General features: G+C 39.8%; 1 protein-coding gene across 1 annotated transcript; it reads left to right on the top strand.

Moving 5' to 3' along the window:
* Window positions 1-334: 334 nt before the first annotated feature.
* Window positions 335-25,746, top strand: LOC121382635. The gene is made up of 4 exons (XM_041512168.1): window positions 335-440; window positions 823-906; window positions 23,252-23,434; window positions 25,437-25,746. The coding sequence occupies exons 1-4, from the start codon at window positions 335-337 to the stop codon at window positions 25,589-25,591; spliced, it is 528 nt and encodes a 175-aa protein (XP_041368102.1). The 3' UTR covers window positions 25,592-25,746.
* Window positions 25,747-27,086: the final 1,340 nt, after the last annotated feature.

The following is a 27,086-nucleotide window of genomic DNA, read 5'->3' as shown; positions in this document are numbered from 1 at the left end:
AAGTCAGAATTATAAATAGATCAGTGTCCATTGTATAGATGTTGATGATTAGAAAAATGTTGGACCAGCATATCTTGCAACTCTAAGTTAGGGGAGCAGTTAATCAATGTAGTTCACGGCGAGGTCTGTAGAAGCTTATGTTACAGATTCTTTCACCTACCAAGAGACGTTATTATTATTATTATTATTATTATTATTATTATTATTATTATCATTGTTATAATCGTCATCATCTATATATATATATATATACATGTATATGTGTGTGTGTGTCTAATTTTGTTTGGGTAACACAGGAGAACACTGTTTTAGTAAAGCAGGAAAATGGTGCGATATGATAGAAGAAGCCAATAAAGAAACACCGAAGACGAACGAGGACGAAATGGGCAGGCCAGACTCTGGCAGTAAAGAAACACCGAAGACAGAGGATGATGACCTGGGTACGGTGTAATGGATACACAAACACGAGACTTGTGCCACAAAGGGGAGGGACATAGCCTATTGGTAAAGCGTTCACTATGTGTGCAGTCAGTTGCTAAAGACAAACAATGGGACTGACAGAATGTTGCGTTAAAATCATGCAACGTGTTCTCTGACGTGTTATTGCTTGACTTTAATAGACCCCAGGTATACTATTACCATTATCTACCTTGCAGGTATTAAATAATGTATTATCTAACGTGTTATTGCTTGAATGTAATAGACCCCAAGCATACAATTACCATTATCTACCTTTCAGGTATTAACTAATGTATTATTTGGCGTGTTATTGCTTGAATATAATAGACCCCAGGCATACTATTACCATTATCTACTTTGCAGGTATTAAAACATGGCTTATCATAGGTTTTGGAGTCTTGTGGATATTGCTTCTGCTGGGAATTTTAATTGGAGCTGTTGTTGTCGGTAAGTATGTCCGTTTGTTAAACAGTAAAACGAATTACAAGTATTATTTCTTCTGGCTACCATCTGATGTCAAAATGTATTAAATGTATATTAAGAAGAGGAAATGCTAAAACCTTTTCCAAAACTAAATATGCAATGTATGAAAAACAAAACATATATCTTTCTGTATATATACTCAACAGCAAAAGAAACGCAAGTTTTATAAAGAGGCTAAAATTAATTGAAAAGTTAGCTTTTTTACCTGCATGTAATGTAATGGGTGTATTTGGAAGCAAATCGTCCCTTGTAACAGTTTTCATTTCGTTTTGTTCGCATTTACGGTTGAAGCATGTCATCAAAACATACCATAGGAACATGTCATGGGATTGTCAAGTAAGAGATCCTCGTGAAAATCAAAAAGCATGCTTTGTTCATGACATTATAGGGTATAAAAATACCCAATTTAAAAAAATTTGTTCACCAATATTTATGTCGTACGAATATGCCAAGACGTACCTCACAACAGCGGGACCAAGCAATCGGACGCCTACAGGCAGGTGAAAGCATTAGTAATGTTGCCAATGCTTTTAACGTTCACATCACAACCATTTATCATCTGCAAGATCATTTTGTCACCACCAACAGTACTGCTGACCTTCCACGAAGTGGCCGTCCTTGTGTCACCACCCAACGACAGGACAGACATATTCATTGCTTGCATATTCGCGATCCATTCCTTACAGCCAATGAAACAGCTCGACAGACAATTGGAGTCCACAACCGACCCATCAGTGGTGACACAGTTAGAGGTAGACTCCGTATAAACACTCTCAGTTGTCGTCCAGCCCGTCGTCCCAGTTTGACTCAGCAGCACCGACAGAACCGTTTACAGTGGGCCACATTTCACCGGAATTGGCGTTATCAGCAGTGGAGACATGTGATCTTTACAGACAAACTACTTTTTAGAATTTTTGCTTTTTTGATGAATGAGGGTAGGTATGTGGAAAGTCTCAGCCATAATCATCACAAAGCAGCTAGTTTAATTAATACCATCATTGACAGGGTAACAGTAGCATCTGACCTGACAGATATTATTAAAATGGAAGGAAATAATACTTGTTCCACGTTAGTAAGTAACGATGAGGCTGGGAGCAATGCATCTGATAATGGCTTTCCTGGCAAGCATTGGTAAGATATTCGGAGATGGTGGACTTCAGAATATCCTAACTTCATCAGATGTATATGCAGCTGCCACGGTTAACCAAATGCTACAAGGAAAGCAGTATGTCCGTGCAATCCGAGGTGTCCGTCTGGCACGCGAAGCTCTGTGGCAGATGTTTGCCGTGGCTGACCAATGAAACCAAGCATCTAGTACGAGATATGGAGCAGTCCTTCAGATCAAATGATGCAACTGCCTGTGCTACCGTTTGCCAGAAAGCTGAGGACGCAATTCCCCAGTCCGTATTGGATATGATCACTCGCTTTCAAAAAGAAGGACGACAGCACTCAGAAACATTTGCATACTGGGATAGCTTCCTTGAGTCTGGTAACATACTACTTCGACTCTTACGAGCAGAAAGGGAGGCAAATTTCCTAATGCATATACAAGCTGTGATGGAAACTGTCCCCTATTTCGTCCTTGCTGGGTGAATTAACTATTCCCGATACACCCCAGTGTACATTGCAAAGATGAAGCAATGAAGGGAGGTGTTATAGGTTTCACACTACGCAAAGGCGCACTGCTACGCTGGCTAATGACACGACACATCACAGGCGAATATGCGGACGCTTTCAAAGACCTTTGCAACTCTGGGACCAATGGAAAACTGCATGAAGAGCTGGGGACTTCTGGTACGAACAAGGACAGAAAGGATGTGAAGGACATGAAGGAATACCTTTACAGTCAGTGCCAGGATCCACTTGACCTAGATGATGTTCCAGACCATCTAATGAACATCACCACAGGTCAAATAGCATCACGTGAAGTTGAGGATTCTATGAAGGGCATCTCGGACAGGGGCAAAGTGGTCTTCGATGACTTCGTTAAGCAACGACTTGGGGACGAGCCCACGAAAGGTTTCTGGGAACCAATAAAGAAATGCACCATGTCAACATTTGCGGACATGAAGAAGGCCCTCCCAAACGACAAGGATCGAAAGCTGATAATTGACAGTGAGGTATTATTTCGGCGGCTTCCGGGAGTCTCCAAGAGTCGTGATGTTGACCTGAGGAAAGTTCTCCAGTACTAACTGGCTGCAGTACCACCAGCCCTCTTCCATGGTGATGGCACGAGGAGAAGGACCAATAAGGCCGACTTAGCCAAGAAGCTTGAATCAAATTGTCCGGAAGTTTTAACAGAGCTGCCACAGATACCAACGTCCACTTCATCCGCATATATCATCGATGGCATGGCAATGGTTCAATCGCTAAACGAGAACAACTTCAGAACGTTCAAGGATTTGGCAGAAGTGGTTCAGAAACGTACAGTTCGACTTATCAGCAACCCGTCCTTGGAGTTGAACTGTGTGACCATTGTCTTCGATCGCTATGATAATGGGTCGTCAATCAAGACAACAAAACGAGAGCGACGGGGTTCTTCTGCACTGTTACCTACGTATCAGATCCAGGGGAGCAGACAAGTTCCTAACTACCGCAAGTTTCTGAAAGGAGTAGGCAACAAGGCAAGTCTAGCGAATTATATCTCGCTGTACATTTTGAAGCATGCAACTGAATATATTCCAAATGGGAAATCCATCATCTTGGCAGGTGGATTCATTAAGGGAATTGAAAGACTGTATGGTAACCAGGGGGAAGCCGATACACGAATGATCCTACACGCTTCCAGTCTATCACAGGACCATGAGAGGATCATAATTCGGTGTGATGATACAGACGTCTTAGTCTTTTTTTTCTACTATTTCAGCAGAGAGCAATTAACTGACCATGTGTATATGTATGCTGTACATTCCAGAAAGGAGCGATACATTCCTGTACATAGGATTGCGAATGAACTTGGCCAAACAGTGTGTGAGTGTCTCCCTGCTGCCCATGCCCTCACAGGATGTGACACCACATGTTCCATGAACAGAATAGGTAAGAAAACTGCCTATTCTAAACTGCTGAAAAATGTAGACACTCTGTCGAACTTATAGACATTCCATGAAGATAACCTAGAGGACAGTGTCACCGTTGCTCGTAGATATGCACTGCTTCTATACGGGAAGAAGGGAAGTGACATGGACACGCTTGACGAGTTGTGCTACATCATGGCTACGACAACAGACAAGTTCGCATCCATGCTTCCCCCAACGGAGGATGCCTTCAAAAAGCACGTCCTTCGAGTAAAATACCAAACACGGATTTGGTGCAATAGCCACATCCCTAACGAAGAGGTGATCGAACCAGTTGGCCATGGTTGGTCTGCTTGCGATGATGGAGGTATCACACAGACAATGTTCACTCAGGCATCTGCTCCAGTTGAGGTTCGGGACCTGACTCGCCTCTACTGCACTGATACAGACTGTTTGAGTGCGAGGAAGTGTCCTTGTCTCCTTGCCAGACTAGAGTGCATCGATGCTTGTTTTTGTACAGACTGTGGTAATCAGAACAACAAACCTGAAGGAGATGATGAAATGGAGGTGGACACAGACATGTGATTGAATAAATGGGGACTTCGTTTCACTTCATGGGTGGTATCTGGTATGTTACGAGTAGGCTACAGTTGGCATTGTCGCAAACAGAGGGTTAATGGACCATGTTATGCCCACTTCACCATGCTCAAACTGATTTTTCCATCTATGACACATCCTGGATGATGAATAAAGTCAGGTCTGACACTGTTGTAACATGTATTGGCAGTAGGGTGCAAGAAAATGTGCTTCATTTTGGTCAAAATCACCAAAAATCGCCATATTTTGGGTATATTTTTGGACCCTTAACCCCCTTATCGGCATAAAACTGCCTGAAATATATTGCTACATGTCCATTTCAATTAAATACATTGATATAACTACCAATTCTAAAAAATTACAGGGCTGATTTCATAAAGTAAGCAAGTAACTGAAAATGTAATTTTTTCAGAGGTTACCGCACACAAGGGGTTAATTCAGCATGTTGTACAGGTTTGCTGCAACTACAACATCGTTTTTCAGAAACTAGAGATCCAGATGGTCAAAATGAGACTGGTCCCAGCTTGTTATACCTCCGGTAGGGGTGCATCTAATTTTGTTGGTCCCGGCCACTGCACTATATAGGCTGCAATTGGCCTGAATGAAAGACTTGGCCCAGTTGTCTTCTAGAATATTGGTCCGGGAAGGGGTAATGGTATTATAGCTTAGGTTACATTGATTAGGCCCTCAGACCCCATATAGTGCCTTTTTTTTGCTCGTCATCTATAATACATGTTCCAGCATGATAACGCCAGACCACACACAGCTCGGGCTACGGTTCACTTCTTACAGCAGAATAACATCAGAATTTTGCCTTGGCCAGCCCTTCGTGCCGACTTAAATCCAATTGAACATTTATGAGCTGAAAAGAGAATTGATCAAGTTCGTCCAAGACCAAGAAATGCAGCTCAGCTTCAGGCAATCATACTTCAGACTTTTCCACTTATCCCCATGGCCTTTATCAACCGTCTGATCCATTCCATGTACAGAAGGTGTGTCGCAGTTGTGAATGCAAATGGTGGACATACACGATATTGATTATTGATTACTCTGTCTGGGTTGTCTGCCCTTGTTATCATTTTTGATTAATGCCTATTAACATTCCTTGAAGTTAAAAAACTTTTGGGTTCAATAATTTTTTTCCATTAGTTTACATCAGTTTTGTACAATGCTATCTAAAAATAAATACCACTCGTATTCTTATTGTATCTTGCGTTTCTTTTGCTGTTCAGTATATATATATATATATATATATATATATATATATATATACAGTCGAACTTGTATATAACAACCACTCAAGGGACCAAAAGAAAGTGGCTGTTATGGCCAGGTGGTCTTTACTTGGAGGTCCCAAAATAATCAATCGCGATCCTAACATATTTCACTATAAAATCTCATTATTAACTGTTGTAACAGTTTGATTTCTTTTGTTAATTCCAATACCCCAATACTTTCTAGCACTTAAACGATCTTTCTCTGACTTCCTGGCAACTTCTACTCTACAATTTGTCGGTGGCATTTTGCTTGACAGTTGGTTCATAAATAAATAACAAAAAACTGAAATTTGCATTTGTTTAATTGGGATTTATTACTCAGGTGACATGTTTAACTCATTATTAGTTTTATGTTGCCGCTAATCCATTGGTATGGTACTTGCATTGGGATTACGTCACGAACTGCAAACAAAACAATTTTGGTAAACAAAGGTCGCGATTTACCCAAGCATACCATGATACCGGCTTCACTAAATTTATTAATGTTTGCAGAACAGAACAGAACAGAACTTTATTACACTCAGGCCGTTATGCAACGGCGTAAGAGGAACATACATATTCTGATTTTGACAAGATGGTTAACAGGAGGATACAAATAATAGGAATACATTACTTGGTACATATATGAATACAAATACAAATACATGACATCACATTACATTATAAAGATATGTGTATTAATAATATAAATACATGATATTGCATTATAGAGATATGTGTATTAACCATATAGATGCATTCTGCGATGTAACAAAGTAGAGGTACTGTATATTGTAAAATATAATTATTCAGAAAATTTCAGTTACAACTGTGTACTTTATTATTATTGGTATTACAATATATAGGTATAAATAAAATAAATAAATAATAATAATAATAAAAATTAAATTTTCATAAAATAACAATAAGACATAAAATAATGTAATACGATTTAAAATATATCAAGTATAGTTCTATGTTGACCTTTAGTTTCATTAATTGGTTAATGTATGGTAATTTTGGTTGTTGTTGGGTATTGTTGTTGTTATGGGCGTTTAAATACTTGAAAAATTATATTCATGAATTTGGCTAATTTTTTTAGTGTCCTTATTCTTTTACTGCTCTTAAGTTCTCTAAATTTATATATATTTGGTCGTATATAATAATATGGACGTAAACATTCTTTCCGGGTATTATTGAAAAAACTACATACAAATAAATAATGAAATTCGTCTCCTGTGTCGTTTTCATCACAAATAGTACAAAGTCTATCTTCTAATAGGACTGTATTCCAACGTCCAGTCTCAACAGGTAAATAATGGTTAGAAGTCCTAAATTTTATCATAACAGTCCATAATTTTTCAGGAATAATATTAAGATAATTTTCAAAATTTAGTTGGTCTTTGAAACATTCGTAGGTTTTACTTCTCGATGATTCTGAAATATTATTTTTCCATGTTTGTAAATACTGGTCATTTTGTCGTATGCTAATTTGTTGTGATAGCCATTTTACTGATAGAAAGGTTTGTGATAGCCATATATTACTCATTCCTAGATAATCTAAAATATTTTTAACAGCAATAATCCAGTTATAGTTAGTTCCATTGCTAATATGGTCTCTCATCATTGATTTGTATAATAATAGAGATAGTTTAGATTGTTTCCCCGAGATAACTCGTGCCCAATAACAAATTAATCTTTTGTGGATAGTCAACTCGACTGGCATTCTACCAAGCTCACCATATAACATGCAAATTGGGGTAGCTTTTTTCACAGGGAGAATATGTCTAATAAAATTGATTTGAACAGAGTTATAGATGTCGTTGTTTTCAAATCCCTATATTTCACATCCATATAATAATATTGGCAGAACCATCGAGTCAAACATTTTGAGTTTACATTCTATTGATAGATGACGATCTTTTGCTTTTGCCAGAACGAAATACATAGCCTTTGTCGCCTGTTGTTTAAGTCTAATCTTAGTATTTTTGACTTTATTTAGTTTAGTAAAAATGGCACCTAAATATTTGTATTCTTTGACATTTTCGAGAGTAGTTTTTCCAATCTTAAAAGTATATTTATAATCTTTAGAATTTCCATTAAAAATTAAGACTTTTGTTTTTGTAGTATTTATTTTAAGTTTCCAAATATTACAATATTGATCGAATATATTTAACGTGTGTTGTAAATTGACTGCAGTATCGTCAGCGTACAATAAGCAAATAAGATGTATTCCAATGTTTGGTGCAATCTGCCTGTGAACAACAATCATGGTGATTGACAGTGGGGACTACTCGGGCACCTTGGTTATAATTGCCTTTGGTAATACCGCAACAATCAGATACCGTATTACATTCTGCTTTCATAGGCTACAGCCAATGAAAAGTTGCCTTGTTATTGAGTAACGATTCAAGCTGAACTCTCGAATGCAAATTATACAACCGCCGGAACCGAACAGCTTTACCAAATTTACCAAATTAACAAAAGGATTAAAATAATGCTTAGTATTAGTAAACGTATATTTGTTTACGACAATAACATCATATGATAACATCACAAAAAGTTGGGTTTTTTGTCGAGTTAATCAAATCGCCAAACTTTCTGGTCACGTGACACAACAATGGCGGCATTCAAGAAAACAATGGGATTTACTAGGAACTAAATGCTGTACGATCAAATGTGGTGGGAAGAATTTGATTTTTAAAAAATATTTTGGCCGCTAATACAGGTTCTGACCTTATTTTTGTGACAAATAGTGGCCGCTGGCCGCGACGGACAGGTGGCCGTTATATAGAGGTCAAATAAAGAAAGAAATGTGTTGGGGGATTTCAGGTGGCCGTTATGGGCAGGTGGCCGTTACATAGAGATGGCCGTTAGACCAAGTTCGACTGTATGTATATATATATATATATATATATATATATATATATATATATATATATATATGTGTGTGTGTGTGTGTGTGTGTGTGTGTGTGTGCGTGCGTGCATGCATGCATGTGTGTGTGTCTGTGTTTGTGTCTGCGAGTCCGTATTTGGCTGTGTGGTTGTTTATTAATTGGTGTGGCTGTGTATGTGTGTGGCTGTGTTTCTGTGTGTGATGTATGTCTGTGATTTCTACTTGTATATGTGAGTAGTAGGTGCGTCACTAAGATATGCAAAATGAGCTAGGCCACGTGACCTGTCCTGTGCTCCGATTGGTTTACGGGGGTGTGGCCTAATGACGTCACGGCGTGGCTGACTTCTAAGTTAATGGCTTTGGTAGCTGTCAGCTGACCTCTGTGACCTGGGTTAATATCTGTAGCAGCTGGGAGACCTTTAAGCGTGGGGACGCTACTTTAACGGGGGTTAATGACTTTGACAGCTGTCAGCTGACCTCGGTGACCGGGGTTAATGGGTTTGACAGTAGGAGGTCAGAAAACGGAAGCCGTTAATGCCCTTGGTTTATGGATGGGTGATTATGCAGCTGTCGGGGGTCCTTTGGTGTACATGAAACGGAACGGAAGTCGTTAATGACTCGTAGTGTGGTATCGGGTTACGAGAAAAGACGCTGGTGTGTGCATGGGAACCTGAACTCTAAGCGTGACGCCAGTGTAAAATAATGGATTTTGCAGCTGTCAGGTGTGAGTGTGGATAAGAATAAACTGGTTTTAGCCAGTTCTATAAACGTGTTCAGACATGTTCGTGTGCTGACCTCGAGATAGCGTGGGTACGCCATTCGGAGAGTATAAAAAAACAACCCACATTATTATCGGCCTCGGTGGTGTAGTGGTTAAGACTTAAGACTGGTAGGTACAGGGTTCGCATCCGGCTATCAACTGGTGTAAGGTCACTACACAGACTTTTCACTAACTACTATCTCCCACTATCTTGGACAGATAGCCTAGCTAGCTGAAGTGTGTGTATGTGTGTCCATGATAGCGTGCTTAAACCTTAATGGACTATTGTTGTATTAAAACGAAGAATCTCACTAACAACTAAGCATTACCCTACTGTCCTAGATAGCCGCAGATAGCTGACGTGTGTTCAGGATAGCGTGCTTAAACCTTAATGGGACGGACTATTGGACTAGTGTTAGAGCGGAGAATCTCTCTCCCCACCACTATCCTCACTGTCCAAGACAGTCCTAGATAACTGAAGTGTGTGTGTGTGTGTGTGTGTGTGTGTGTGTGTGTGTGTGTGTGTGTGTGTGTGTGTGTGTGTGTGTGTGTGTGTTCCCAGGATAGCATGCTTGAACCTTAATTGGATAGAGGTACGGAAAATAAATATAACCCAACACATTATTTACACTGTTCCATGTTTTGAAACATTATTTATATTCTGAGCGTTCACAATGAAAAAATTCGACACTTGCCACAGAGGCTATCAGAGGATATAATGAAAAAATATTATCGACATTAATGAGAAACACGTGTGTCGTTTTCACGTGAAAAGAAAGATTAAAATGCTTCTTGTGAAATGCGCTGTGTCTGCCTGGCTTAATAAAGATATATGATAACCTGAGTCGAAATAGATGTCTTTTTAGCAGACCTTATTTTTCAAAGAACAAGAAAGAGATGACAGTAGAGGAAGAAAGGAACGTGTGACACCCAAGCCCATTACTTTAAAAGCAGACATGATTATTAAAAAGAAAGGTATGCGTAGATGAACTGGATCAGTGGTTAGTAGGGACAAAAAGACATATGTGTTAAGGAAAAGAAAGGAATGTTTGTTAAGGAGAAGAAAGAAATGTTTGTTAAGGGAAGAAAGGAATGTGTGTCACACCCCAGCCCATTACTTTAAAAGTAGAAATGATTATAAAAAGTAAAAGAAAAGAATGTGTAGACACTTAATCGGTAGGGGAAGAAAGAAATGTGTGTGACACTCCAGACCCATTGTTTTGAAGATAGGAATGTTTAACGCATGACTGCAACTCAACGCTTCAAACTAATCTACGATGAAGGCAAATAACTACATTTTAAACATGAGTACCTCCCTAGAGTACTAGCCTTTACAGGGCCGTTTAATATACATTTACCAAATGGGTAAACATAGGGGCGAGCCGTAGGCCAGTGGTCAGTTTAGGATCGATCCCCGTCGATGCCCCAATAGGCTACAGCCAGCCAGTGTACCACGACTGGTATATCAAATGTCCTGTCTTTTCCTGTGCACACATCCCTTGCTACTGTAAAGTAGCGGGTAGCGGGAGAAATATCAACTGTTTGACAACCAATAACCAATGACAAATCTAGTAGTGTCATGGAGGAAAACAACAAACAAAAAAACCACAATGGTTTGGTTTTCATTTTTTTTATTACAATCACTAGTCTACTGACATATATAATGAGCACACATTGGGTTACACCGAGAGGCCTTAAGGGCGACATGTGAATATTATTATTAGTGTTCATTTCTCTTCATCATCTTCGTCAGTACTGTAATCATCATCGATATCGTCATCCTATACTTCGTCCAAATATTCGCTGATCCAGGAACGATATTGATTTAATCTAGTTGTTCGTACCGACGTGGTTTAAACGCGATATTAATATCTTTTACATATTTTGTATGTCCTGGGTCTTTACTGTGTTGACATGAATAACTTACTTTTGAGAAGCACTTCAGTGTGATTTCAGCTCCATAGTTAATAACCAAACATTTGTATGCATATTTACGGTTTCTGTCTCTTTCCCTAGAATACTATATTAAATATTGACATAATGACAGTCTTACTTGCTGTCAATCTTTTCTTTTTCAATATCCTCTGTACACACAGAACATTAATTTCAGTGTTTGTCATCCATGTCATGGTCACAATTACCTGCGAAGTACAAGTCATACAAATCATATATGTTCAGTACTAAGTGGTGCTTAATACATTTCCAGGGCCTCTTTCCATGAAGCGATCTGAGCGCAAAGATCACCTTAATTGTATAATGTAGTTATGCACTTAAGGTAATCGTAGCACTAAGATCGCTTAGTGGAACGGGCGGGCCCAAGGGTCTACTTCACAAAGCTCGCTAAAGCTCTGTTAACCAATATGGCATCGGCCTTACAAGTATTTTTCCACAGCACCTCGAGATCTCAAAGTTGCGATAGTTCAGTAAATCAGGTCTCAGACGTATATTAGTAGTATAGGGGCCTATATATATCCATGACCTACTTTCCGTGACCTTGACCTACTTTGCGGTGACCTAGCCACTGAGGGACGGTGACCTACTGGCCCGGCCCCGTCCTACTTATACCGGCCCCGCCTTACTGGTCCCGACCTACTTAGGCCGGCCCGACCTACTTAGACCGGCCCCCAACCTACTTAGACTAGTCCTGACCTACTTAGTCTGGTCCCGATCCGTCGTACTTAGCAACGCCCATGTTATCCTGTCTGTGGGAAGTGTAGGATCCCTTGCTACTAATGGCAAAGTGTAGCGGGTTTCCTCTCTAAAACTGTCAAAAGTATGTTTGACATCCAAAAGCCGATGATTAATAAATCAAGGTGCTCTAGTAGTGTCGTTAAACAAAACCACTTCTAAGTAATGTTTAATTTTAGTGCGCTGAATGTTGAATGGTTATAACTGCTTACATCCGGGAAGCAGTATCCTATTTTGTTGTCGGTCGCAATACTCGACGGAACATCTAAAAGTTACATTCTCAAAGACGTGAAATATGAAATGATTTAAATAGGTGTAAAAAAGAATTCTCCTCCCACGATGTCTCCCGCGCTAGCGCATTCACAAGATTATTATGAACTATTTTAACATGCCCAAAGAGCGTGCTTCGCCGCTTCGTCGATCGCATACATAGCATGTATATGTGGTTTAAATGACAGGCTTTGTTTACATGTGTGAATTATATTTTTTTTATTATTATTCTTCTTTTTTTTTAAATTAATTTATAGTTTATTTGTTTTTATTTATTTATTTGCTTATTTATTTATTTATTTATTTATATTTATTTATTTATTTATTTATTATGTTACGAATTTTTTCAAGCAGCCTCCTTTTATCTTTGTACAATCAGCCTATATATAACCTGTAGGGCGGGGCCTGTATAGGTAGGTTGTTTTGAAATTTAACATTTCATGTTTAAACAGCAGTTTAATTAATTTATATTAGATTTTCGGGTACATATATATTCACACTCATATATAAGGACATTTACGCTTTAAAAACTGTACCATGTATACAGAGAAGATTTAAAACTAGTATGCCTTTAGAGGTGTATTGTGATTTTGTTTTTAGTCAGTATATGTGGATGTAACCTATTAAATATACAGAGATTGTGTTGTTCAATGGTTCAATGCTATCCATCATATACTACTCAACCTTTTTTTTAATACATACATATATATATATATATATATATATATATATATATATATATATATATATATATATATATATATATATATATACCAAATATATGTTAGAAATTTGTGCATATCTAAAATGTATGCAACAGGTGATCAATGTAATTTGGATGGTCCCCACAATTAGGCATGACTAACAGTGGATTTACTTGACATATGTTTTTCCTAATATCCACAGCAAAATTTTAAATTTTCAAATCATTGGCAGTATATATTGTAGTGAAAACAAGACACAGTGTCTACATCCATCCGTCCATCGTTTTGAGTGAGACTTGTGTGGACTAGCGAAATTTTGGTTTGGTTTTTCATTTATTTCTAAATTACGAATCACTATAGACAACTACACATATATAAAATGGACACACATTGGGTTACATCGAGAGGCCTTAAGGGCGACATGTGAATAGTATTGGTGTTCATTACTCTTCGTCATCCTCTTCGTCCTCATCATCAGTATCATCATCATCGGTATCGTCGTCGTCTACTTCGTCCAAATATTCGCTGATCCAGGAACAATACTGATTTAATTTAGAATGATTCTGTGATCTGACATCTCGGTTAGGATTCACAGACTGTAGAAGATTCCTCGTGTTGGGACCTTTGTCAAAGTAATGCATATATGTCAGAAAGCGAGAGTACGTGTCTTTAAATAACTTCCATTGCAATGTCTTCATGTTTCTTTGGATGGCATCTTGGGACATGTTTGTTTCTTCGTAGCGTTTCCTCTTGCTTTTGAGATAGCCACGACTGATGTCCAATTCACATTCCACCATAAGACGTACGCCTTCGTTTTCCAGATCGGGCGACGGCTCTTCTTGTTTCTCTTCACACGAATTGAAACGTAGATGTCACTGCAAGTCGCTTCCGTCTTTAAAGACCAGACCACACGTATCGCAAGACTGCATCCTCTTGACTTTTATCAGATAGTGTTCTACCTCATCATCTTCTTCATTGTCACTTTCGTAGGCAGGTATGCCTGGTAGTTTTCTCTTGAATGCGTCCCTTTGCATGATTTGCGTGTAGAGCTCTTTCTTCGAAGGTGGTTACTCGTCTTCTGGGACATTCGCCTTTATGCTCGAGCTTTTATACCATTCAGACAGCCCCGTCTCTAAACCATTAGGCCGAAGACGCCAATGTTCGGGCGTGGTCGGTTTCATGTCCACCAAGAGATGTCCGTAGAGCCTGTAGGTAGCTTCCTCAAACCGTTGCATGAAATGACGAGTATTTCCAGGATACACCTGCTGTGCCAAGGTCAGGACTTGTTGCTTGTCGATGGAATTGTTGAACAGCGCTAGATAATGACAGTTTCATCTCTGTGTCGGGTCTTTGCTGTGATACAAGTTCTGGTTGATGGCGATGATGGATAAGTTTCTGTGGCGACTGCCTTCCGTGAACAGGTCGGTGATCCTTGGGTCTTTATTGGACATACACATCAAGTCGTCCAACACAATGAGATTTTGTATTTTGGGATCCAAATAACGATCCTTTTCCAAATTCTCGGGAATGCCTCGAACAAATTTCACTTGAACAGTTGCCCCAATGATGTCGTAGAGGGGTTGCCATCGTTTGTAGAGCCATATGATGCATTGAGGCAGTGGGAAGATTTTACCATCCCTTAGCAGTTTGTATACCAAAAATGTCTTTCCACACGAAGTGGGTCCCGACACGATCATGGTGAAGGGATGTAGCAAACTAAGATGCTGCTGCTGTGGACCTGGAGTCAGAGCCAGAGCCTGAGCTGGAGCCGGAGCCACAGGAGGCAGAGCTGGAGCCAGAGCCGGAGCCGGAGCCGGAGCCGGAGCCGGAGCCGGAGCCGGAGCCGGAGCCGGAGCCGGAGCCGGAGCCGGAGCCGGAGCCGGAGCCGGAGCCGGAGCCGGAGCCGGAGCCGGAGCCGGAGCCGGAGCCGGAGCCAGAGCCAGAGCCAGAGCCAGAGTCAGAGCCAGAGCCAGAGCCAGAGCCAGAGCCAGAATTGGAACTAGTGTTCGTTGTGGTAAAATATGTACATTTTTCCAGTGTCGTATCATATTCCATAGTTTGGAATAAGTCTTTGCACATATGGGACAAGACCTTCTATTCATGATATTCAAAGTTTCGGGAACATACTAATTCATGATGTTGACTGTTGAAGTGTTCGACGTGAAATGACGTTGTCTGGCCCCTGTGATTCCTTTTATAGTCTTTTTAGAAATGCTTCTGCCGTTTTGGGTCTTTCCAACCCGTACCAGTTTGTTGTTGTTGTTGTTTCCATTTCAGATCGGCACTGGCTTGCTCTACCCCTTGTTGTGTGGGGGAGACCATGGCGATTTTGGGTGCCAGGGGCTCTGTTCCTCTTTTTGTTTTTTCAACATGGGATCGTAGAGTTCTAGACATCGATCCACGCTGTACATGATCTGACTTTTCCCACCACGTTGAACTGGAAAATGAGGTTGCAGTTTGCCTTGTGCCTGCAGCTTGTAGAAACAGGTCCACTTGTCCACATCTGGTACATATAACTTGTATTGGTCTGACATGTTGCTCCTCTGAAGGTTCTACCTCAAATGACGAGTTTTCATGTCATGTCATGTCATAGGGTTTTACGTGCACATTCAGAACAAGCTGTTGTAGCGCACGCCTGTCGTGGGCACAAGAGCCGGCCTTGGCCGGCTCCTCCTTCCATGACAGGAAAGGTGGGGGGAGGGGAGAGGAGGGACCACCTGCACTGGCAGGTGCAAGGGAGCACTAGGAGCCCGATCAAATTGGTAGCAGGCGGGTGGGGGTGGTGGTGGTGCTATGGAATTTGAATGGAGCAGTTAAATGCCAAAGAGAAAGGGGTGCGTAATTTTGATTGAGGGAATTTGGCGCAATTTTGAACGGTCGGTCGAAAGGTAAATGGCCGAGCTAATTATTATAGGTTTTGATATTAGTGAATCGAGAGTAGCTCGTTAATTTTAGACCTCTACGATGCTGTGGTGTCTCCCTAGGTTGCCCATAGGGCCCTTATAAAGGGCCTGACCGCTTCTGGTCGAGGTATCACCAAGTACCAAGTTATTACCAGCAGCAAGTATTGGGGGTTTGGGTGGGGAAGGCCGATATTCTTTTGTTCAGCTTCCTCCGGATGCATTGCAATTGTGTACTCGGAACCGGTATTCTTTTGTCCGGTTCCTTATTAGAGTATGTGCTGGGCCATTAAATGGGGGCGGGTGCATTGTTATCATTAGTCAATGCACCCTGTATACTGATGCAGTGAGCGTGTAGTCTGTGTGTGAATCCTAGTTTTGTGTTAAGGTTGTACCTATTGTCTTAAGTCCCTATTCTAGTGAGTTCAACGGTCATTCATGACCACCCATCCCCCTCCGTCCTTGTATAGCATTGAATACAATGACGGAGGGGGAGTTAAACTAGCCTAGCTATCTAATTTGAAGGGTTAAACCCTTATAGTGTAGGTATTGGTTTAAAAAGCCTAGTGCTTGGCATACTTAACTTTATTTCCAATGCAATAAAACGAAACTAACGGTGGCAAGTAGCAATTGTATACATATATGCACCAATCTAGGTACTTAGTTTGAAGAATTTTGATTCCCGCCCCCTAAATATAGGATTTTAGTAGGCTTACTTGGTTTGTCTTCAGGCTATCTGGATAGTTGGGTATCGGTTTTCCTGCATGTCTTTGCTTCTGGAACCCTAGTTGACTTACCTTAGTTAGCTAGGATGGAATGCATCAGTAATAAATTTTAAAAAAACATGGTGTGGGTGCAAAGACAAATTCGTGCAGTTTATTTACAGTTAGGTGTAGTGGGGTTCTTGATCCGTGATTGGCTGGATTGGACCAATGAGAGTGCTGCAAAAAATAGGCAATAATTAGTGGTGTCCTATCTTGGTTGATTATCTAACGATGTTGATTGGCTGGTTAATTAGCCAGTTGGGTTACTGCGACTTCAATCCTGTCTTAGTGAGAAAGAAAGAAAAAAACAACAAGAAAATCCCCAAAAAACAACAACAACTAATGTCTCGTTAGCGGGTGGTGTATGCCAGTTGTCAGTCACGAGCTTCAGAACATGAACATATTTACAGTAGAATAATATGGTTATCGTGGTTAGGCCTGGATGGCATTGGCATATCTAGTGGTTATTAATCATTCGCTACCGTCCCGCTGTTAATCCCCAGGTTGGAGTGCCTGGTCGAATGCTTAAGGTCGCTCTTCCATCCAAGGGATGTACAGGCGGGTGGTTTTGAGTAATTGTTAATTTATTGCTGAATTTGTTCCATCCAGGGAGTCACGGGTGTCACGAGTTAAGCAGCGTATTAATTACTTATCTTGATTATAGATCGCCACCTTCCCTCCGTTGGTCCTCCGGATTGGAGTGCATGTCGGTCGAGTGGAGAAGGTCGCTCTTCCCTCCGGGAGACGTACAGGCGGGTGGTTGCGATCATTTTCTAATTTTAGTTTTTAACTTTATGACTGTCAGGAGCCCGATGGGTGTGCTACCGTTTCCCATCCTGCCTGCGATCAGTCGGGTTGGTGGTCCACGTCGACCGAATGCTGGCAAGTTTTGGTTTGGTGGACTGGACGAATTGATATACTGCTTTGAAGGTTTTATGTTTTAGATATTTATCAGGGTTAAGTAAAACGTTAGGTGTAATTGGTTTATTGTGGTTGGTTTAGTTTATTGATTCTATCATTAGTTTTCTCTGGCTGTTGTGTAGGGTGCAATCCAGGAGATAGTGTTTCATGTCTTCCCGGGTGCCACACTCACAGTCAGGGTTTTTATTGGTGAAAGAGTAATTATTTTATCCACATAAGTGTTTAAGTGTTTAGGTCGGATAGAGTTGACTAGTGGTTTGATGTCATAGTGCCATGTATTGGTTGTTAGGTCCCAGTTGGCCTGCCATTGATTAATGTAGTGTTTTCTTGCTTTTGACATTAGTTCTGATATTCCTAAAGGTAGTGCTGTAATTTTACTAGTGATTGAAAGTGCAGGTTTTGGCTTCATAGTCATCTATTTCATTGTCAATTATACCTACGTGAGCTGGGACCCATTCGAATACTACTTTTAAATTAAGCTGGTTTAGTTCATGAAGTTTATTGTGTATGGCTGCTAGGATATCTGCCCTGGTAGATTTATTAGTTTGAAGTGATGGGATAGAGCTAAGACTATCTGAAAAAATAACGATTTTAGAGTATTGTTTAGTTTTAATCCAGATTAGGGCTTCATAGATGGCTGTCAGTTCTGCTTTATAGACTGATAGGTTATCTGACAGCCTGGCGTATTTAACTAATTTAGAGTGTTTAGATATTTTTTCTTCAACTACTGCGAAGCCAACCCTACTGTTATCTGGATTTTTTTAGCCATCCGTGTAGATATGGATGTGCTCAGGGTAATTTTCGTTGGCTGCGGCTTCGAACAGGATTTTCTTAAATGGTGGAAATGGAGTTGAATCCGTAGCTTGTTTAATTAGATATGGTGTGTGGCACTCGACTGGATGATTGATATGGTATAGTGCCACTGGCGTGTTATCTATACCTACTTCTATTTCTATTTTACTAGCTTTAGTGGCGAAAGAATCATTAAGATTTGTTTTGGTTTTGAATACTAGTCCTGGTTTAGCTATGATAGGAGTGAGTTCCTGAACTGGGTGATCTAGTTTAAGAGAGTGGATTTTTAAATGATAATTAAGATGTTGAAGATTGCTCAACTCAACTTCTAAGCTCTGTCCGCTGGTATTTGATGGAACTTTAGCTATGATTCTAAGAGCTTGGTTTTGAATAACATCTAATTTATGTAACAGTTTGGGGGCGGCGCAACTGTAGGCTTGGGCTCCATAATCTATTCTGGAGAGTATGCATGCTTTGTAAACCATAAGCATTGCCTCTGTTTGCGCTCCCCAACTGGTACCTGAGATGGCTCTTAAAAAGTTTAGAGTATTTTTTGAGTTCCTGACTATGTCATTGATATGGTCACTAAAGGTTACTGTTTTTACTGAAAGTTTTACTGAGAAGGTCGGCCTTTTGTTTATTAGTAGTTGCTGTTTTATGTTTTTGAAGTACTGTGGAATTAGCGCCTTGTCCTTGAATAGCCTTAATTTTTTTCCACATTTCTCTAATAGATGTTCTATTGTTAATTTCACCGCAAAATTTATGCCAGCTGGCTTGTTTAGCATTGATGATAAGCTTACCTACTTCGTTTTTGGCTATTTTATATTTAGTGTGATAGTCTTGTTTCCCTGTTTTTTTTATAAAGTTTACGCATCCTGTTCCTAAAGCCGCATTTGGATTTAATTTCGTCCGTCGACCAGTTAACTGGTCTATTTTTATTGAAGGGTTTAGTTTTAGGAATATTCTTTTCAGCTATTTCTATTATTTTATTAGTAAGTTTATTAGTGGCGTCGTCAATGTTTAGGCTATTTTCTAACTTAATTTTGCTACAGTCGCTTGTAAAGCTAGCTCAGTTAGCTTTATTAAATTTAAATTAAGGTATAAATTTTTCTTCTTCTGTATAAGTAGTATTACATTTATAGCTGGTTAGAATGGGGAGGTGGTCGCTATTGAGAGCTTCTAACACCTCCCATTGGGCGTTTGCACCTATATTGTTAGAGGTGATAGTTAGGTCGATGGCGGATGTGCCCAGATAGTCATGTATAAAAGTAGTACTGCCATCGTTGAGACATACTAGATTGTGTGTATTGATGAATTCCTCTAGTATATCTCCATGTGCGTCGGAGTGCAGACCTCCCCACAGTGTGCTATGACAATTAAAATCTCCTACAAGAATTAAGTTATTGTTTGAGTTTATGAGTTTATTGTTGGTGGGCTATAAACATTGATGATATCAATAGGCATTTTATCGTTTTGTATAGTAAGTCCTAGGACTTCTAAGTTTTTATTAATAGAATCATATTTAATTTCGGTATGCGGTATGGTATTTTTAATTAGAGTGGCTATTCCACCTCTGGTACTATTTTCTCTATTTTTATAACTTGTATATCCTGGAATTTTAAATACTTTAGTTTTTTGTGTGTTTTTTTAATCTTTAGTGCCGATTCCTAGCCAAGTTTCTTGCAGGTAAATTATATCTGGCTTGATGTTGCTAGTGCTAATGAATTGAATGAGTTCGGCACCATGTCCCATTGAATGGAGGCCTTTAGCGTTCCACTGGAGAACGCTAAGGCCCTTGTTTCCTATGTTTGAATTATTAGCGGGGGCGTATGGAGACTTGTCTCCCATGACGCTGGCCCGATGTTTTTTTACGTTTTTAGTTATTTTTAGATTTAATTAGGTTAATTTTGGGGGGTAATTAGGCTAGCTTTAAATGTTGATATCTCCTGTACTAGAGTTTGAATGATGGATTTGAGTTCACTAACTTCTGACGGTGAGTTGGTTTTTAGTTTTTCTGCATAGGAGCAGTTTTGATTAACTGTAGGAACTGACTTAACGCTAAAAGTTTTTTGGTTGGCTGGTTTATTTGTTTGTTCGCTAGTTCTGGTAGTGGTGGCATCTGGTGTCGTGAGCCATGTGCCGGCTAAGGCAATTACGGCATTGCACAGGTCTGGTACAGGGTGAGTTGTGTGATGATCTTTCATGTTTCTGTCCACACCTGTGACAGGTGGGAAGTTCTCTGTGATAGCGGCACTTAGCCGCACTATGTCCCCACTGCTGACAGTGGAAACATTTAATGGGCTTACGTTCATAGGGCGTGAGCTGGTAATGGCGCCCTTGAACGCATATGCGCTGGTCAGTATTGCTGAGTGAAGCAGCTATTAAGACATACGACGAGTTTTCAAAACTTTTTTATTTATATACCTTCTTCCTGTGACTTTTTCGTGCTATTTTAACATTTGAATTTATGTCTGTCTGTCACACAGAAGTATCAAACGTAAATAAACTTGCCCTCTCAACTGATTTATAAACTTCCCACCCAAGACCTCACTGAGTCAGCCCAGGGACACACCCAGGGACAAATATTTACACTAGAGGGACACATTTTAGACTGGAGGGACACATGCAGGGACACACTTACACATTACCATACTTTAGCTATTGATATTGGAAAAAACATATATCAAATAAAGTAAATCCATCGAGATACCGTTCCCACTGAGACATAATTCTCAACTGACCTACAGGTCATAAAGTCATGCTATTTATAAATAACAGATTCAAAAGATACAACACAAAATTTATTACTAAACAACAAAAATGTAGTACATAAAATATATGACAAAACATACAGTTATTACAAAAACATACAGGTGTCTCACACGTGTTTGAAACTTTTAATGTCTGAACACATTGTTCACATGGGGGCATCTTGGAGAAAGTCTGTAATGTTCCATTACTGGATCATTTATATTCTTCCATCGGTAGGCGCGTAGACCACAGCAGAAGCACATGACGACATCGTGGTTTCCAGAGTAGTAGAAACCGGCCTTGGCGAGTTTCTTTGGTTTTTGACATAATTGTATGGGCCATTGAGCATATGTCAGCATCCGGGCATAGAAATGTCTCAGTTTGGGATGATGACAGAACAAGTAACGTCTCGAATACCAGTCATCCTCATAGCCAGCATCTGTCTATTCGTCTTCATCGTCAGCATCGTAGGAAACAGCATAGTCAGGATCTTTTTCACGACCAGCATCCGTCTGATCTGTGGGTTCATCCACGAGTTCACCATTTTCAATTCTGTCCCATATTTCGCGTGTAGCATCCGTTTGATTCACATACTGAGCACTCTTCTTCTTCTCATCTTGTTTGGTAGTCACTCTTTTACATTTGGTTGTATGTCTTTCTGAACATTTGCAGACCAAGACGTCGTCCTCGTCGCTACTGCTGCTGCTATTAACACTGCTCCCGATGTCATTTTCTTAATTCCCGATAGAGTGGAACAAGACACAAATATGCGAATATCATATGTAGTAAAGCGTACGTAGATCTGGTCGTTTTCGGCGAGTGAATGAAAAATTCCTCAAAAATACCTTTTTTATATACTCTTTGGTCTGGCCTAAGTAGGTCAGGGCCGGGGTAGTAGGTCAGGGCCGGTAAGATAGGGCCGGGTCAATAGGACGGGGCCGGTAGGACGGGTCAGTAGCACGGGGCCGGGCCGGGCCAGTAGGACACCGGAAAGTAGGTCACGGTCACGGAAAGTAGGTCATGGATCTATATAGACCCTTATACTACTTATATTACTATAATAGGGAGAGATGTAGCCCAGTGGTAAGGCGCTGGTAAAGAAACATCGGAGACAAAGGAAGATGCAATAGGTACGGTGTAATGAATATACAAACACGAGCCTTGTACTACAGTGGTAAAGCGCTGGTAAAGAAACATCGGAGACAAAGGAAGGTGCAATAGGTATGGTGTAATGAATATACAAACACGAGCCTTGTACCACAGTGGTAAAGCGTTCGCTTGATGCGCGGTCGATCTGGGATTGATCCCCGTCGATGGGCCCATTGGGCTATTTCTTGCTTCATCCACGACTGGTATATCAAAGGCCTTGATATGTGCTATCCTGTCTGTGGAATGGTCCATATAAAAAAAACCTTGCCACTAATGAAAAAAATGTAACGTGTTTCCTCTCTAAGACTATATGTTCAAATTACCAAATGTTTGTGCTCTAATGGTGTCGTTAAACAAAACGAATTTTATATGTCAAATTAGCAAATGTTTGACGTCCAATAGCCGATTATTAATAAATCAATGTACTCTAGTGGTGTCATTAAACAAAACAAACGTTAACTTTTGTTATATGTGTGCATGTGTGATTCAAATGAATGGTTTTCTTCTCTATACAGGTGACCAATGGGCCTCGATGAGGTTTATACATGTACCAGCCCACCTGCACCAGTCTTTCCTAGACTACTACTTTGACGATTTCAACAGTGAACTACTTTGTGGCTTGAAAATCGACAGATTGAAATATATATATATATATATATATATATATATATATATATATATATATATATATATATATATATATATATATATATATATATATATATATATATATATATATATATATATATATATATATATATATATATATATATATATGTATATCAGCTGTCAGGTGACATTGGAAAGAATTGTTTGAGTATAATAAAACTGTTCTGTTCTCACAGGTAGCATGCATCATATGGACTGCGATGCTGATTTCCGTGTGCCTATCTGGCTGATCGTCACTGGCTTAGTGCCATTATCGATATTTGGCGGGTGCATCTGCAAGGACAAGAATAACACGTCTTACACGATGATAATATACGTATCAATTATCGTCCTCTTCATGTTCAGCTGGCTCATCGTAGGTACGTTCAGGCTGTCTTAAAGCGACAGACCCTGGTGTTTTGTTTGTTTTTTATTTGATAGAAAACATATTTTATTGCATACTGTTTCTGTAAAAAGAAAGGAGAAAAAAAGGACAAAACCGTCATTCAGGCAAAATATCACTCAATAGGAAGGAAGGAGATGTTTTATTTAACGACGCACTTAACACATTTTATTTACGGTTATATGGCGTCGGACATATGGTTAAGGACCACACAGATATTGAAGGAGGAAACCCACTGTCGCCACTTCATGGGTTACTCTTTTTTATATGCACCATCCCATAGACAGGATAGAACATACCACGGCCTTTTATATACCAGTCGTGGTGCACTGGCTGGTGCAAAAAACAGCCCAATGGGCCCACTGACAGGGATCGATCCCAAACCGACCACGCATCAAGCGACCGCTTTACGACTGGCCTACGTCCCGCCCCCTAAGATCACTCAATAATGCAGATTTGTGTTTTTCATGGGTGCAAATGCGACCGTACCATGCACGTCTATTTAAAAACTGAAACAAGAGTCTATGAAGTTAACTATATATATATATATATATATATAGGTTTATATATATACGTATTTATATATAAAGAAGATTTTTGTTTATCACATGTCTAGATTACAGTTTACCACGTGTTTATTTTACAAGTTTATTGTTTGTCTACTGTGCTTTTTGTCACGTGTGTTTTACAGGAACATTGTGGTTTATTACGTGTATAATTTACAGGAACAGTGTGGTGTATCTCTTGCATATTTTACAGGAACAGTGAGGTTTATCATGTATATATTTTACAGGAAAACTGGTGTATCTTTTACAGGAACAGTATGGTTTATCATATGTATATATTACAGCAACATTGTGGTTTATATTTATAGGATCAGAGTGGTTTATCGTATGTCTATTTTACAGGAACAGTGCAGTTTATCGTGTGTCTAATTTACAGGAATAGTAGTTTATCACGTGTCTATTTTACCGCAACAGTGTGGTTTATCGCGAGTGTATTGTACAGGAACAGTGGTTTATATAACATGTATATTTTACAGGAACAGTATGGTTTATGAAATGTCTATTTTACAGGAACATTGTGGTTGATAATCATCTATTTTATAGGAACAGTGTGGTGTATCTCTTGCATATTTTACAGGAACAGTGAGGTTTATCATGTATATATTTTACAGGAAAACTGGTGTATCTTTTACAGGAACAGTATGGTTTATCATATGTATATATTACAGCAACATTGTGGTTTATATTTATAGGAACAGAGTGGTTTATCGTATGTCTATTTTACAGGAACAGTGCAGTTTATCGTGTGTCTAATTTACAGGAATAGTAGTTTATCACGTGTCTATTTTACCGCAACAGTGTGGTTTATCGCGAGTGTATTGTACAGGAACAGTGGTTTATATAACATGTATATTTTACAGGAACATTATGGTTTATGAAATATCTATTTTACAGGAACATTGTGGTTGATAATCATCTATTTTATAGGAACAGTGGTGTACAGGAACAGTGTGGTTTATGACGTGTATATTTTACAGAAACAGTGGTTTATATAGCATGTATATTTTACAGGAACAGTGTGGTTTATGACCTGTCTATTTTACAGGAACATTGTGGTTTATCATGTGTCTATTTTACAGCAACATTGTTGTTTATCACGTGTATATTGTACAGGAACACTGGTTTATCATGTGTCTATTTTACAGGAACACTGTTGTTTATATCTTGAATATTTCACAGGAACACTGGTTTATCATGTGTATATTTTACAGGAACACTGGTTTATCTCTTATCTGTTTTACAGGAACACTGTGGTTTATGGTGTGTATTTTACAGGAACAGTGTGGTTTACCTCGTGTATATATTTTACAGGAACAGTGTGGTTTATGATGTGTCTATTTTACAGGAACAGTGTGGTTTATGATGTGTCTATTTTACAGGAACAGTGTGGTTTATGACGTGTCTATTTTACAGGAACAGTGTGGTTTGTCGACCTGAAATCAACCCTGCAAAGTTGTGACTTGTCCAGCAACTCGTGTTCGAAATGTCCTCAAGACGTGCTCAATATGTCATTGGCGGTGCTCATCGTTGAGTGGTCTACCACTGGGGCGGCTTTCTGTGCTGCATGAGCTGCCAGTATCTATTCGTGTTTTACAGAATAGTAAAAACAGACTTTTCAATTAATGTGTGTGGTATGCAATTTCAAGAATAGTAATGAACACATAACTGTTTGTGAACTTTTGTTTGTTAGTTTCGTTTAACGACATAATGATGTAGTCTTAGAGAGGAAACCGGCTACATTTTTCTATTAGTAGCAAGGGATCTTTTATATGGCAGAATAGCACATACCATAGCCTTTGATATACCAGTCGTGGTGCACTAGCTGGAACGAGAAATAGCCCAATCGGCCCACCGACGGGGATCGATCCTAAACTGACCATGTATCAAGCGAGCGCTTTACCACTGGGTTACATCACGCCCACCCATCCCCACCCCCACCCCCTGTTTATGAACATGCACATTGTAAACATGCAAGTTTTCTTACACCCCCTGTGGTGAGAACGAACATCATTCGTTATGTATGAGGGGCGCGACGTAGCCCAGTGGTAAAGCATTCGCTTGATTCGCGGTAAGTCTAGCATCGATCCCCGTCGGTGGATCCATTGGATTATTTCTCGTTCCAGCCAGTGCTCCACAACTGGTGTAACAAAGGCCGTGGTATGTACTACCCTGTCTGTGGGATAGTGCATATAAAAGATCCCTTGCTGCTAATCGTGGCGGATTTCCTCTCTCAATATCTGTGTGGTCCTTAACCATATGTCTGACGCCATATAACCGTAAATACAATGTGTTGAGTGCGTCGTTAAATAAAACATTTCCTTCCTTCCTTCGTTATGTATGACAACAAACACCAGTAACACACAGCTGTGATATTCGCTGCTTCTGGTTGGTGACCCGGATGCCACAGCCGTATCATCCAATGAAAAAGCGCAATCGAAATTGACTACTTTGTGACGAATAAGTTAACCTGAACCTAATTGCTCTGTGATGCACAAGTTAATTGCAAGCGCAAGGGTAACAAATACGTTTTAGCTGGAAAAGACGTTTAAATTTATCTTAAACGTGATTTTGTTTTATAGATATGTAAGAAACAGAATACAGACTTCTAAAGTCGTTAATGACCCATAGAGTGGTGTCGAATGACGGGGGATGTATCTGACTGTGACAGCTGTTCCTTTGATGTACAGGAAACAGATGGTGTGGAAGTCGTTAAGATGGCAAGATAGTGTGGGTTTTATGAGTGTGTTAACCGTCGGGGGTCTAAACAGATGGGGGCGGAAGTCGTTAATCAGATGGCAAGATGGGTTTAATGGATTTGTGTGGATTGTTTAAGGAGAACCAGTCAACGGGGAGTGGAAAATTCCAGAGGTAAACCCCCAAGGTTTTGCCAGATGTCGGGGAAAGGTTTGAAACGTGCCCATACACGGCGTTGGCCATGAGTCATCCCAGAACGTGTTCAGACACGTCTTGACCTGAGATAACGTGGGGACGCTACCGTGGGGTCTATAAAAAAACACACATTTAGGACGCTTGCCATTCGCTCATCGACACTGCTGGAGAGAA

The sequence above is a fragment of the Gigantopelta aegis genome, chromosome 10, assembly GCF_016097555.1.
Source record: "Gigantopelta aegis isolate Gae_Host chromosome 10, Gae_host_genome, whole genome shotgun sequence".
NCBI classification, from domain to species: Eukaryota; Metazoa; Mollusca; class Gastropoda; order Neomphalida; family Peltospiridae; genus Gigantopelta; species Gigantopelta aegis.
The sequence above is the reverse complement of the archived record's forward strand: the minus strand, read 5'-3'. Positions and strand labels throughout refer to the sequence as shown.

Bases quoted from the DNA above. Each gene is read 5' to 3' on its own strand.
- LOC121382635 (XM_041512168.1), top strand. From the start codon at position 335: ATGATAGAAGAAGCCAATAAAGAAACACCGAAGACGAACGAGGACGAA. The intron at 441-822 runs GTACGGTGTAAT...TCTACTTTGCAG, and splicing joins GACAGAGGATGATGACCTGG to GTATTAAAACATGGCTTATC. The intron at 907-23,251 runs GTAAGTATGTCC...CTGTTCTCACAG, and splicing joins AATTGGAGCTGTTGTTGTCG to GTAGCATGCATCATATGGAC.